Source organism: Aplidium turbinatum, chromosome 3 (assembly GCF_918807975.1).
Source record: "Aplidium turbinatum chromosome 3, kaAplTurb1.1, whole genome shotgun sequence".
NCBI lineage: Eukaryota > Metazoa > Chordata > Ascidiacea > Aplousobranchia > Polyclinidae > Aplidium > Aplidium turbinatum.
Window position 1 is genome coordinate 10,994,741 of NC_137474.1, and position 15,519 is coordinate 11,010,259.

Below are 15,519 nucleotides of genomic sequence, written 5' to 3' on the forward strand. Positions count from 1 at the left end.
CGCAACCTACATAGATGTTACCGGGTTAAAGTGACAATAAATAAACGTAAAATCATCCCTTGGTAAATGAGGGACTTAACTATTCGGTCCATACACAACTCGTAGTGTAATGATGATTTCACTTTATTGCTCAATGCACGCGTTTCCATTGCATGTAATTGTTAGCACAGTAACTACATGTAGGAAAATGCCTTAGTAAAAACGAATCTAAATTTCCACAAATGAATCTTTTCCAGCTGCACTGTGTCACACACACCGGGAGACAATCCGTTAGAGTTCGAAATACATATTGCACTGAGCAAAGAATTACATCTAAAGCTTTATTCCTTCGTTAAAATGTATCTACTTGCTAATAATGCAATTGTTTTGACCGATGTTTGACCGGACCATCAACAAATAGTTAAAGCGTAAAACCAGCGACTTAAGAAAAGTATTGCAACGGTAACAAGATTGCTTTGAAAAAAATACGCACCAGAGCTTTCCAAGTTTATGTTTCGTCAAAAGGCGTTGAATCAATGTAAAAGATCGATTGTTGCTAGTTTATAATACACCAACCTTGTTTTGACCGAACAAATTGTTGAGCATGTCGTTGGCTCGGGAGCGCATGCCGGTGTCCGGTGGAGTGACATTGAGAGGGGACATTGGACGTTGTTTCCGTGTGGACGGCTTCACAAGATCACAGAAGTGAGTGTTAAGAGGATTGAGATCACGAAGCACAACTCCTCCAAGATCCATTTTGATTTGGTGGGTTCCGTATCTGTAATTAGATTTTGAGTCGAAATGATATCTTAAAGTTGCAAAAACAATTCTGACCAGAAAAAATGCAAATAAAAAGGAAATCCGAAATAATATGATGGTTACCAGAGCAAAATGGATGGAACCCTTGGTTAACCTAATCACGAATGAAAGAGCCTAAAATATAGATACCAAACTCATTTAGCAAACATTTCGAAAACTATACTGTCTTCATCTGCAGTGCTATAAACGTTTGTCTGCATCTTAAATTCTATAACATAAATGTTTCCTGAACATGAGTTTAATATCTACATATTTGGCTCTTTATTCTTTGCTTAAATATCAGTTTGTTCATTACTTTCAGAAATAAATAAATCTAAAACTAAAACAAATCTGAAGAAAATTGAGAAATTTTCTGTCCACTACGTTACCTTGGCCTCCACTCGCTTGCTACTTTGACGGTTGTGAACTCCAGTGACACGATGTCTGTGTCTTTATTTGTTCCCTCAAGATCATTTCCGTCTTCAGCCAATGTGAAGGAACCGCTGTTTAGCGAAAAGTTGAGCTTCAGCAATACAGAATCTCTTTTCAAGAACGTGTCTGTGGTGTCCTGATTCGACAATTCATCCCCGAACATTTCGTAAATTTCTTCATCATCTGTACAAGAAATGATAACTTCTTTCATAGAAATAGAATACTGTTTAAAATCATGTCAAAAATACCGTGACGCGACAATTTATCGAACGACAGTTCATCGAATGACAGTTTATCGAAAGACAGTTCATCGAACGACAATTCATCGAAACGACAGTTCATCGAAACGACTGTTTATCGAAACGACAGTTCATCGAACGACTGTTTATCGAAATGACAGTTTATCGAACGACGAAGCACATATGCAATGGAATACTCAGGGGTTAGGGGCTAGGGGTTAATGGTTAGGGGCTAGGGGTTAGGATTATGGCTAGGGTTATGGGTTAGGGTTTTAGGTTAGGGGTTAGGTTTTCGATTAACTGTCGTTCGATAAATTGTCGTTCGATAAACTGTCGTTCGATAAACTGTCGTTTCGATAAACTGTCGTTTTGATAAACTGTCGTTCGATTAGTTGTCGTTCGATAAACTGTCGTTCGATAAACTGTCGTAGTACCCAAAAATACCATTCAGTCAAATCATAATCAACAGCTTTAGAAAAATGATTTTAGCTGTAGTTGGCGTCAGACTATTTATATTCAAAAGCGGTATGTTTGTGTGTAAACGAAAGTCTGGTTTTCATTACTACTTTTCTTTAACGTATATTTTTCAAAAAAAAAATCGAAAACTTTCAACATACTGAGCAGTGTTCACAACTAAAATTTGAAGCTTTGATGATAACCAAGCAAAAAAGTTGGCGTTTTAATGACATATATACATTAATGTCACATGCTTTAGTGCAGCATTAGACCACCTACTCTACGGCCAAGTGATACTTTCAGCATACAATTCACACCACACATCCCAATTGTGAAGGCCATGACAAGTTTTATGATTCAAAATTGCATATTAGTTTGATCACCAGTTAGCAAGAAACATAAATTTTGTTTGTGATTATATTTACTCAAATCTTTGAAGACACTGGCGTGAAGCGTGGGAGGAAAGTTGTCTCCTAGAAGAGCCCTTGGAAGAGCCTCTTCCTGTTCTTTAACACTGGGGTCAACATTTAAATCCGTGTTGTCTTGTCCCCTCCATTTTCTATAAATAAATTTTGCAAATGAAAAAAATCTCCTAATTTTATAACCCACAGCACGTTTAAACATTTTCTTCACTTCATTTCCACACTTACCCAAGCCAGCCCCATTTCCAGCCCTGTGAGGATTGTTCTTTGGTTTGTTGAGTTTTCAACAAGGACTGCATTTTCTACACAAACAATACAATGATTCAATATAACTGAAAGCATAAGAGAAAAATTGTGTATACTGGCAGAACTGCAATTAATAAAAGGTTTGACTATGTTAACAAACAGATGCGTTTCAAGAAACCTTCAACTTAGTTACAAAGTATACGATCAAAGCACAAGCTGAGAATCAAATAACTTGTTCTTCGTATGAGCTTCTGGCGCTGAAGGCCCATACTATCCTTTTACCACACTGGAAGGCTACAAGAGAGCAGCTCGTCTTTAGTTAAATTATACTTATACTATACTATATACTATTACTTATACTATAGTTAACTTATACTGTATATATTTCAGAAAAGAATTGCACATGTCAAATTTTCACCGTTTTGGGGTTATTTTTTTGACTTGAATCCTGCTTTTTTCGATTTTCCTCATCAATTCCAGCAAACACCAACTCGTGTAATATATGGAGTTCTGGCAATGACATCTTTGTTTGCATATCTTGCAAGGCAGAGCCTAGTTGCTTTGTCTGTCAAAGCAAAAGCAACTTGAGAATGCAACACACAGTACTAACTATCTTTTTAAAAATGTCAACCTAGCCAACAAAATCAGTCGCACTTTAGACGTTGATTCAACGTCTCCAATTACTGAAAATCATTTAGTAATAATTTTGTAAAGCTTCTTTGGTAAAAAGGTTAACGTTTGGAAACAAAATTAGGACATTTTGTGAGTAAATGAATGATTCAGTAAGAAATATAAAACAATATTAATCTAAACTTTATCATCTTTGCCGGTGAAAAACTTACGTTGGACTTCGCAAAATATTTCGCATTTAAAAACGCCTTGTAGTTTTTCACGTATTCTACAATGAGCTTTGCACGTTGGGTCATGAATTCCACAGTGCTTCTTTTTCGTTTAAACTTGATCTTCTGAATGTGCTGTCCTATTGACCAGCTCCACCACCCACGAGGGCTGAAAAAGATAAGCTCTCAAATAAGAAGAGTAGTGGAACAACTTAAAAGAAATATAGACAATGACAGTGAAATCACCAGTAAAACTTCAACTGAAATTCTGCCATACTGTTATAGCTACAAGTTGAGTAAATGTTGAACTTTGTATAACAATTGGTAAAGTTAACTTATCAAATTTTACTTTCAGACAACAAAACTTTACAGCTAAAGAAAAAGGGTAAAATAAAAATATATCAGTCTATTGGAAGAAATACAGCCTCCAGTTGGTGCAAAACAGGCATACACAAACAATGGCAGAAAACTCATTACTTTTCAAGAATGCTCTTTGTAGGTCGGCCGGACTTGTACTGGCTGCGAGTTTCTCTTCTCGCCATCTCACTTGCAAACGCAAGAACTTGACAGTATTGCTTTCTGCGCAACAGGAGTGGTATGCTGGGTAAGTCAACATTCAAGGACAATCTGGGATTGTTTCTGGAGCGAAGAGGAAGAAGACTGCATGCTCTGGTCAGACGAGCTTCGCCGCTGACAGGAGACAGAATAAATTGATGAGGTTGGTCTTCTCTGGACTTCTTGGAAGGAGGAGAAGCATCACTCGCATTGTGGTTCACCATAGCTTCCTAAAACAATTAAGTCCTAAATTAATGTTGGCTTAAATTGGATAAGTGAGGCGATTAAAGGAGAGCTGGGCATAGTGAAAATAGATTAATCGGCCGATCAAAAGGTTCCGTGTTCGATTCCTAGCCTGTCCAGCGAAAATTAGTTTATTGAGAAACACTCTCTTTCCTGGTCTTGCAGTTGCTTTGTTTCTGCAAAAAGAACTACAAAAAAGCCAGAGTTACACGCAGCACATTCTCACAATGAGTTCCTCTTGCGATAACCCATTCAGAATGTGAGATTTTGTATCCCAGTAAAATGACATTTCTTCCAAATGCATTTTCTTCCATTTCTTCTCTGTGGATGGTGCACTTGAAGATTTTGGATTCTAGAACAAAAATTAAATAATTTAGAAAGCAATATAAAACTAATGTCAATTGATGTAAAAATAATCATGTTATCTTATACTCTTATGCATTACATAACAGCTGTAGCTGTACTCAACAAACTGTTTTCTACTTTAATATGCCTGATATTTAACCACTTTACTCAGTTTTAAATCAGTGTAGTTGCAGTGTGTTATGTTTGTTAACTTAAAACCATACAGGCATACACGTCAACAATATATTGTACCCAGTTCTCGTCGGTAGTTTGCGCAGACAAAATGTTGATGTGAGATCCAAAAGCAAACGTTTCAGGCAGAGTCGTGTCATCTTCATATCTCACATGAAGATCAAACAAACGCACCTACAACATACCAAGAGGTTCTTTATGAAATGATATTCAAGTCATAGCTTATTGAGATTACTGTAGAATATGATTGTCGGATTACTTTTAGATTATTTCGTTTAATATTACTGTAGCTTGAAATATCAGATAAAAATCAGCTATTTGTTTCTCGGCAGACGATTGTAGCAATAGAATATGATTGTCCGATTATTTTGCTTTATATTACTGTAGCTTGAAATATCAGATAAAAATAAGCTATAAAATAAAGAAAATTTGTTTCTCGGCAGCCAATTGTAGCAAGAATTGACAGCAATAGACACCATGTTTCGCCCATGAGGCTAGGCTCATCAGTATTGCATCACTAATTCATGCCACACGGGTGTTTGACCGCCACTTCTACTCAGAAAGTTGGAAAATGATGAAATTGAGAAAGTAACAACTGAGCAAGCTGAAACTGGGCATGTCACAAGTCAGCAAACGCAGTTTAGCAAGTGATGACCAAGCAGCTCTGCTGATGCTCGGTGAAAATCTCATTCGCTGACTTGGACAATGGCTGAAATGTACTTGCCAAGTTGTCGCACGCCAAGTGGTCCAACGACCCAACAACTTTAAATTAAAAGTACTTTCTCATAACAAGCAAACCTGCAAGTTTTCTACAATGTTTGTGACAATGCTTGAGGAATATGAACGCCAAATTGCATAGATAGACTTGCTCATTCCTTGCGTGGCATGCCATCGCTCTTCTAACTCGGCCAATTGATTTCTTTTCCTGGTAAAAATTCAACAATGTGTAATGTGGTGTGTCCTTATAACAAGAAACAGGCAATCTTAACTGGGATAAATCCTTCAACACAATATTGCATGAAGTCATCATCATCATCAGTCAATGTTGATTATACAGGCCATGAATAAATCCTCATGTTGAGGGTGTGACATGTCTGTCTATGAAAGCGAAGTCTTCCTTTACACACCTCACAGTCCTTTGGGCTCTAAATGTCATGTACATATTTTTGCCGAGGCAGCATCATTTTTAACTAAGTCTACTGTTTAATTACAACAAGCAGGAAAGGCTAATCTTGACAAAAAAGTTTACATTAATATGAACTACTTTACCGTTCTTCCTTGAGTTTAGATTCTTCTTCTCCATTAACTGCATCTTCATCATTTTTGCATGGTCCAACTATTAAATACAGTTTCTTTACCTCAATCACCCATGGCGCACTGCACAAAACAAAGCAAATTAGCCCTACTCGTGGAGCATAAATTTTTTGATAGATGGGGGTTTATATTTATAGGAATATAATTTTTCCAAGTTTTCACTATCTTTTCATGCTATATATTACATAGCAAGGTAGGCTAGTTAATCTGTTCAATACAACACAAAAGAAAATTTGCTCGCAAAAATAATAGGCTAATGTCTATCTGCTGCATATACACACAAGGTTCATATATACTGTCAATAATTATTTAAGCACATTTTTCATCACAAAAATACTTAATGTTGAATGATAATAACAGTGGTTTATTCACTATTATCATATAAAACAAGGATCTCAAAGTCACATTGCTCTGAAGGCCAAATGAACACTTGCAAATTAACCTGAGGGCCGCAATAGGCCTACACAATAAAATGCCAATAAACAAAAATAACACAGTTAAAACGCAATAGAAAAGGTAAAAAGAACACACCAAAAACGTTAGATCGCAAGAAAAAGCAATAAAAAAAGAGATAGAAAAACATTGTACAAAAGCAAAAAACATAAACGAAACAGAAAGCAGATGAAACGATGGACCAGGAGAGAAAAAATCCAGCAATCAACTTTCAAAAGCGCGGAAAAAACTAACCCTTGCAGACATAGGCGCCGACTTTTCAAAAAACCTTGGGGGGCGAGAAAGGTGATGACGTCATAACCATAACGCTATTTTACTCAATTAAAATAGCCGTTGATTAAGCTTACTGTCTTGTTTATATTGACACCTAGGTCGCAAACCAAATTTATTAGAACCGCTGCTTGAAACGATTAGTTTTACTTTTACGCATGCAGTACGCCTAGTCGTAAAAATTTTGATATTGTTAGCTCATAATTGGAACAGTTGGAAAACAAGCCGATTTATTTCCTTTTCGTGCGAGTAAATAACAACGATCAAGACAGTGAATTTATTGAAACAAATCGCAAAAAATCATAATCTCAAGCAGAGCGGAAACCCGCCATCGGTTTTATTAACCTCGTTTTGCTAATTACTTACCTTTAAAGCGTCAACAACGGCGAAGTCTTTTCTGTTTTGTTTTTTATCGAAAGTCTTAATAGTCATTTATTGAATGGCCGTATATACTCGAGATGTTAACAAGTGATTTTCACCTCAAAAGACAGGTTAGTTAAACTTATACATGGGACAAGCAACTGTTGTCTCCAGCTCGGCAGTTTACAAAATGAATGCATTTTTGCTGCAGAAAAATCATTGCCGACGTAGATTGCGGAGTGTGAAATGGCGTAGGTAGGCCAAAGTAAAAGTTTTGAATACCGGTACCTTTATTTGCAGTGATTCAAACTTAATTTTCAAATTTAATGATTTCTTGTCAATTCTAAACTTTATGCACTTGTTGAGCAATATATATATATGCAAAGCTCACAAGACAAAACAGCAGAAAGAGCTGTTTTAAGAGATCAATTGTTTTGTTTTTGCGTGTAGGATATAATCGTTCTTATTACGTAACATTCCATGATCGTTGAAGTCGATGTCAAACCTTAGCGGCCGCATAAAACAATGATGTCAGGTTGGCTAGATGATAATAGCGGTAAGAGACATCGTTTATAATGCAGGCAATATCTGCGACCAAGATCATTAAACACCTTTTATTTTCACGCGCGAAAAGATTAGCAGTGTGTGACTGTGAGCATGCGTGCCGTGCTCATCTCAGTTGTAATTCACGTTCCAGAGAACGGAATGGCCCATTTCGGTGAGTCCGATTCGGTGAGTTCCCTATTCGGTGAGAGCCTTTTTCGGTGAGAGCCCTATTCGGTGATTTTTTTTTTAATTATTGGGTACCGCAGCCTATATTGCCGTTATAGGGTTAGGGGTTAGTGGTTAAGGGTAAGGGTTAAGGGTTACGGTCTTATTTCAACGTTTAGCGACGTTAAAATTATGTAAAAGCGACAATGATAATTAAGCTACGGTACCCGATAATTTTCAAAAAAAAATTCAAAAAAATCACCGAATAGGGCTCTCACCGAATCGGACTCACCGAATAGTAGCAGACCCCCAGAGAAAGCCAGGCGATCAGCTGCTGTTTTGCGGGCAAGAGCAACGTAGGCTATTTTTCGCTTTCGGCATTCTTTAAGTACGATTAAATGATCAAAATCTCTTTCGCGAAGTATTTTATCTTTGAAACACAACTTGTAATAGTCATTTTTGTTGCCCCTCCACCACAAATTTATGGGGGGCACCGCCCCCCGGAAGTTGGCGCGTATGCTTGCAGAACTGACTTCAGCAAATATTAAAGTTACTATTGCAATAACACAATAAGTGAATGGGCAATGCAAATTGTGATGTACGGTAACAATATGAGTTTCAATGGTGTGCCAGTAGTGCTGAAAAGTCGTATAAAGTTAGATGGGCATTTTCAGACTTTTGAGCAATTTTAAAGTGAATTATTTAAACGTTTAACAATGCACAACGGGCCACACCAAAATCCCTAATGGACCACATGTTTGAGACCCTTGATATAAACTGATAAACACAAGTGATGACTACAGAAATACTTTCTTAATTGTCAATGAAAACATTGAACTGATTTCTAGTACGTATGTACGGTACTTATAATTTTTGTAGCTTGGTATTCGAAGTGTAATATTCCCAATGTAGCCCCATTTGACATCAATTCCTGGCAAGTCAAACTCCTTTAATGCATCTTTTCTCAATCGCAAATTTTCCAATTCAACAGCACCTGCCACAATTCCAGAAATGATTTAGTTCATTGGTTGAATGTAATTATTTTACCAACAGTTTTTGACAACACTTTGTGGAATAGTGATGATATCAGATCTCAAATTTTAGTATTGATGCAACAGTACTGTAGTGCAATAATTTTCATTTTTATGTTAGATTAGTAAGCCATGGTATAACAACACTTAGCCATTAGGCTATTTAACAAGAGACACATAGCCTAGCATAATAAAGCATATCAATATATTTTAATTAAATTGAAGCAAAGTGTTTAATCAATAAAACAATGATATACCTTGAACTATACCAATTGATAAATTTTGTGGATTAAAATTCTCGACATATTGTCCAATGTATCGGTTGAGAATTTGAGCAGCAAATCTTTCCAACATAATAGAAGTGTAATTGACTCTCAAAAGCAATCAAATTTTCTTGTAACGCTTGGAGGTCAAATATCTATATCTGATTATAGCCTACTGCATAAAGTGTTTATGTCATAGGATCATTTCAAAACATCAATAAATGCTGTACTTTTCACTCATATTGCAAAAATGTGCGATGCTGTGAAAATCAACCTGAAACTACATGAAAAACATACAGCCCAGTGAGACATAATAATTCAGCTTTAAAATTTAGACAGTTTAAAACATAAATAGTTTGCATGAAACATCCACTCAACAAATAAGTTTCCCTGAATGATGATGACTATCAGGTTAAATGTTTTTGAGTGATATATTCCAAGGGAATTTTTTGCATACACAATAAGAGCACCATACAATGAGACCGTGTGCATGATCAATTGATCATGCACTCATGATGATCAATGATCATGCACTCGTGATGATCATTGATCATGCACAATAAGAGCCCAATAAATGAAAAAAAAACTGCATGGAACGCCTATACTTATGACTCTTAGCAGAGTGAAGTTTCTGATTGTTGAAGTGTTGTTCCCGGGAAATTATTCCATTCACTAGGTGCCGCTGAATAGAGAGCAGTCCTGAAAGTGAGTTGCTCAAGCGCACACCCCAAAAGTCGAACCAGCACCGCGTGATTTTGAGACGGGAGCGTAACCACTGAGTTAACCTGGCGGACTAATAACTCAACATGATATGAAATTGTCAAAAGTAAACTTTTTGCAAGTTCTTCACATCTTGTCTAACACAAACGTCAATTTTATTTCAAACCGTAATCGCTTTTGGTTTGATATAACTTTAAGTTTAAGACCACAGATATGTGGATTAAATCCAATGACACTACTTCATTGCAACAAAACTGGCCAAAAGCTCACTGCTCAAATAACATAAAAATCACTAAGCAATATACTGTACCGGTATCTTGCTTTTCTATTGTTTCTTGTGTTTTATTGTCTAAACTAATAAGAACAAGATAAACAATGGGAAAACCTGTTATCTTAAAATACTCCTTTATAAAATACTTATACTCCTTTATACTTATACTTATACTTCACTTATACTCCTTTATAAAATACTCCATTCCATTCTATTTGAATAAGGTTGTATGAGTGAATAAGGAGTGTTTAAGTGAGTGTATAATCTAGCCTAAATATTTAATTACTACTGTTTTTACTGATTAACTACTTAATCAAAGACATGGATGCCCTACAGGAGATGGTTGGTGGACTAGCTGCTTCAATCAAAAACATTGAAGCCAAACAAGACAACATCGAAGCTAAGTATTCTAAAACAGCTGATTACACCGATACTAACCCACAGCCTGAAACTTCTCTGAAGCCGCTGTCTTGTGCTCTAGACCCCAGTGATAGAGCTGAGATTGAGAGGCTTAGATGTGACATCAATGACCTCTCATTAAAAATCTCTATTATCATGACAGCGGTCAAGGAGCTACAACAGAAGGCTGATGATGCAGAGCAGTACAGCCGTACAGAGTGTCTCATTCTCCATGGCTGCCATTCAAGGGACATTGCAGATGCTTCAGCAAGTGATCGCTCCTTTGAAAAATATGTTTTGGACATTTTGAACTACTACCTAAGAATGCAACTCACTCCGATAGATATAAATATAATGCATGTTCTTCCTAAAGCTTCCAATGGTAAACAACCCATCATAATAAAATTTGTCCGACAAACTGTAAGAAATCTTGTGTTCCAGCGAAAGAAAAACTTTGCTGGATCATCCATGGCGTTGACGGAGTCCCTCACTAAGCGGAGAGTTTGACTCGTCAATGATGCAAAACAAAAATTTGGAAAAAGAAATGTCTGGACAATCAATGGCAACATTTTTGTATGTATTAATTCACGGACACACATAATCAAATCCTCAGAAGACATCCTTGAGTTAAGTACTGATTAATTAATGTTTTGAGATAGGCCTATAATAGCCTATCTAATTTGCTAAAACTGCTTGTGTGTATATATATGATACTGAAAACAATTTTAACCAATGTATGTATAGGCTAGATTGTCACTCTCCTGTTGGACACTTCCTTGTTATATACTTGTAAATTAGGAGAAAAAGTTTGCTTTGAAAATGTTGAATAAGGTTAAATGTTCACATTGCACAAAAACCATTAAAAAAAATCAAAATTCTGTCTTTTGTAATATAAATCAACATTGGCTCCATTTGAAATGTTCAGGCCTAACACATGAAAAGTTTATCTTTCTTTGTAAGGAATCTGATGATGTGCCATGGTACTGTCAGGGATGCTTGAGTTCTTCTCTCCCCTTTGTTGACTGTTGTGACATTGATTTTGACCAATTTTTTTCCTCAAAAAATTCAAAAACTCAAAATAGTACTGTAGTACCTAGTAGCAATGATCTGAAAAATCTTTTCACAAATGATAACATTTTAAATAATTTCCCAACTGACAATGACATGTCTGATGACAATCCACTTACCACTGTGGACACTACATACATTCCTTCTCATGAGATACATACATTGATAAGTACTGTTGAATACAACAATTGTCTCCTCACTATGAATATCAACATTCGCTCCCTGTTAAATCCAAATAACTTTTCTAAATTGCAAGCTCTTATAACATCTTTGTCCTACAAGCCCCATATAATTTCAATAAATGAAACATGGCTGAAGGAAAATCAATATGGAAATTTTAAGTCACTTGATGGCTACATATTTCTAGCAAATAGTAGAAAACAATACAGAGGTGGAGGTGTTGCATTGTATATAAAAAATGACATTGTGTTTACTGTGAACAATAAACTTATAATTATGGAAGAGAAAATTTTTGAATCTTTATTCATTGAAGTTTCTGTTAGTAATAAAAAGTATACTGTTGGGACTATATACCGATCACCTAAAAATGACTCCAAATCTCACTACTCTTTTATTCAACATTTAACTCAAGTTCTACAATCAACTAAAAATGATTGTTATATTTTGGGTGATCTTAACTATAACCTTCTTGATCTAAACAACAAACACACCAATGGATTTGTTGAAACCATGTTTGATTACAGCTACTATCCTATCATTAATAAACCAACCAGAATATGCAATTCAGGAGCCACAATAATTGACCACATTTGGACAAATGTCTACAATGCTCAAATAAAAACAGCAGTGCTCACTGACTGTATTGCAGACCATCTTCCAGTATTACAATGCTCACAATTAGGATTAGTCAAACAGTGTAATTTTCAAAAAGAACATAGAAGTTTATGTGATAAAAACATTGCTATGTTTACAGAAAAGTTACAACAATTAGATATCTCTGACATATATTATGAAACTGATGCAAACCAAGCATATGATATATTTATTGACAAGTATAATACTCTTTTCAAAACTTGTTTTCCAGTATGTAATGACAAAAACAAGAAACATAACACATGGTATGATAATGAATTGAAAGAAATGCATCCAGCTAAACAATTGGCATATAAAAAATTTCTTAGAAAACCAACTCCAACAAATAAAGCAGCATATAATAAACAAAGAAATACTTATGAAAGATTTTTGAAATTTAAGAAACAAAATTATTTCAAAACCCTTCTGCATAAGCACAAAAATGATCTTAAAAAGACCTGGAGTGTCATAAATAGTTTGCTTGGAAGGAAAAAACCTAAAAGTGACTACCCCATTAGCATTAATGGTCAGGTAGTAAATGATACTTCACAAAAATGCAATCACTTTAATGAATATTTTACTTCTGTGGCAGAAAAATTACTTGAAAAAATTCCCCATTCTGCTAATCATTTTTCCAAGTACCATATTTTACGGACCATAAGGCGCACTTTAAATTCTTTTTTTTCCTCATAAATTGATCGTGCGCCTTATGGTCCGGTGCGCCTTATGTATGGATCAAGTGCGGTAGTGCTGTATTGCCTACACTCAAAACCAGTACCGATATACTATTATATATGGTCCGATGCGCCTTATGGTCCGGTGCGCCTTATAGCCAGGTGCGCCTTATGTATATATGAACAAAAAACTAATCAAAGCAATTTATTGACAGTGCGCCTTATGGTCCGTAAAATACGGTATCTTCCAAATTCATCACCCAAATCAATATTTTTAAAACCTGCAAGTTTTGAAGAAATTTACGGATTTATTAAATCTTTGAAACCAAAATTAAGTTGTGGTACTGATGGCATTCCAGGCAAAATTTTAAGGCATACCCCCGATAACATAATAAAAGTACTAACACATATTTTTAACTTATCTTTGGTACATGGTGACTTCATAAAAGCATTTAAAATCGGTAAAGTAGTGCCAATCTATAAAAAAGAAGACCCAAGCAATTGCAGTAACTATAGACCAGTTAGTCTTTTGTCTTGCTTCTCAAAAGTCTTAGAAAAAGTCATGTACTCAAGATTATACTATTTCCTTGATCAGCGTAATTTCTTTTACACCTAGCAGTTTGGTTTTAGACATAACCACTCCACGAACCAGGCTACTACACTTCTAACCAACTAGATCTACAAAGCAATGGAAAATAAAGAAGCAACCCTCGGCATCTTTCTAGATTTATCAAAGGCTTTTGACACAGTAAATCATGAAATACTTCTGACAAAACTTTATCACTATGGTATCAGAGGAACACCCCTCCAGTGGTTTCGAAGCTACTTAAATAATCGTTTTCAGACAGTAGAAATTTCTGGTAGTGTTTCAACTCCATTAGAGACAAAGTGTGGTGTGCCCCAAGGTTCTATTTTAGGCCCCCTATTATTCATAATTTACATTAACGACTTCCCAAATTGTTTAAATTGTACTGATTCTATCATTTTTGCTGATGACACAAATCTTCTGATGTCAGGTAAGAGTGTGGATAAATTGCATGAAGCGGCCAATACAGAAATGCAAGAAGTTGTCAAATGGCTTGTAGCAAATAAGTTATCACTCAATGTAAACAAAACAAACTACATGGTATTTGATACTAACAGTTTACGTGCGAATAAGTGTAAGCAAATCTTAAGTATAAATGATCAACCAATTGAGAGAGTACAAAATATCAGTTTCCTTGGCCTGACTCTGAATGAAAATCTTTCATGGAAACCACACATGCAACATTTGCTGCAAAAGCTTCGAAGAAATTTTGGCATAATTACCAAGATTAGACCCTGTCTTAATTTATCAAATTTGATCTGCTTATACCATTCTTTAATTGAAAGTAACCTGAGGTATTGCATTACGACTTGGAAATATGGCAACGAAGGACTTCTACAAAAACTTCAAAAAATCTGTGACAAATTTCATCGTATTTTCCGTCCCAACAATGATAGTTGTAGCAAGATCCCGATATCAATTGAGCAATTGTTCAAACTGGAAATTGGTGTTTTCGTGTTTAAATTTCACAACAATTTACTACCAGATTGCTTCACCAACCTATTTAAATATGTCAAAGAGGTTCACAGCTCGTCAGCTTGTCTACAAGAAACCATGATAATGATTCTCTAAACATTCCATACTTCTCAAAAACGCTTACTCAACATTCAATAGAATTCACAGGTGCGAAAACATGGAACGAATTTCCTTCTTCAATTAGAAAGACTGATACAAAGTCACTTTTTATTCACAAACTAAAACAACATTTAAGCAAAACGGACACGCAATAGTATTATATAGATTGAATAGAAAGATAACGTAGAAAGGCTTCTTGTGAAAATTTTATTAGAAATCCGAAATTATTTACAAAAGACTAGGCTTACCTAACAATACCGGTAATATCGATTGCTTGTGCTGTACTTTTTTGTTTGTAGATATTAACAGCAAACGCAATACTCCATAATCAACACGACACGTTGCAAAAGGGGATGAGAGCTTCATCAACACCATCAGGACATCATCATCCACATCATCATCTACCAGCTCATCCATTTCATCACCCACCAGGATAAGAAACAATAACTTAAACTGGATATCAAACCTCAATCGTCTTAGGCTACTGTGTGATGTGCAGTCTAACCGTAGAAAGAGCTCAACACCTGCTCTCCTGGGCCACATTGAAACGGGCTTTTGCCTGAGGATGGGTTTCTTTTATGTCCGGTTTTCTTTCTCCATTCTATTATTATTATTATTATGACTGCTCATCCACATCAATATTGGAACTGGCAAATTCAATCCACAACACTTTTCATTAGGCTGTCATTCATTACTACATGTGTGCTTCTCTCTGTTTTTGTTTTATTTATTGCTATTTGTTTTTTTGGGTTTTGTGGCCGTGCTA

The 15,519-nt window shown here is 35.7% G+C and overlaps 1 protein-coding gene across 1 annotated transcript in view; it reads right to left on the reverse strand.

The window, feature by feature from the left end:
* LOC145766542 (intermembrane lipid transfer protein VPS13D-like) overlaps positions 1 to 9,423 on the reverse strand; it is a 52,861-nt gene extending 43,438 nt beyond the window's left edge. The window contains exons 1-13 of the mRNA XM_082578265.1: positions 9,143 to 9,423; positions 8,719 to 8,848; positions 6,016 to 6,123; positions 5,545 to 5,671; positions 4,807 to 4,920; positions 4,436 to 4,561; positions 3,889 to 4,196; positions 3,415 to 3,580; positions 2,991 to 3,137; positions 2,555 to 2,628; positions 2,330 to 2,463; positions 1,167 to 1,392; positions 556 to 757 (exon numbers count right to left, since the gene is read on the reverse strand). Coding sequence (XP_082434391.1) covers positions 556 to 757; positions 1,167 to 1,392; positions 2,330 to 2,463; positions 2,555 to 2,628; positions 2,991 to 3,137; positions 3,415 to 3,580; positions 3,889 to 4,196; positions 4,436 to 4,561; positions 4,807 to 4,920; positions 5,545 to 5,671; positions 6,016 to 6,123; positions 8,719 to 8,848; positions 9,143 to 9,239 — 1,959 coding nt within the window. The 5' untranslated portion in view covers positions 9,240 to 9,423. The remainder of the gene's footprint in view (positions 1 to 555; positions 758 to 1,166; positions 1,393 to 2,329; positions 2,464 to 2,554; positions 2,629 to 2,990; positions 3,138 to 3,414; positions 3,581 to 3,888; positions 4,197 to 4,435; positions 4,562 to 4,806; positions 4,921 to 5,544; positions 5,672 to 6,015; positions 6,124 to 8,718; positions 8,849 to 9,142) is intronic.
* Between the last annotated feature and the right edge of the window lie 6,096 nt (positions 9,424 to 15,519).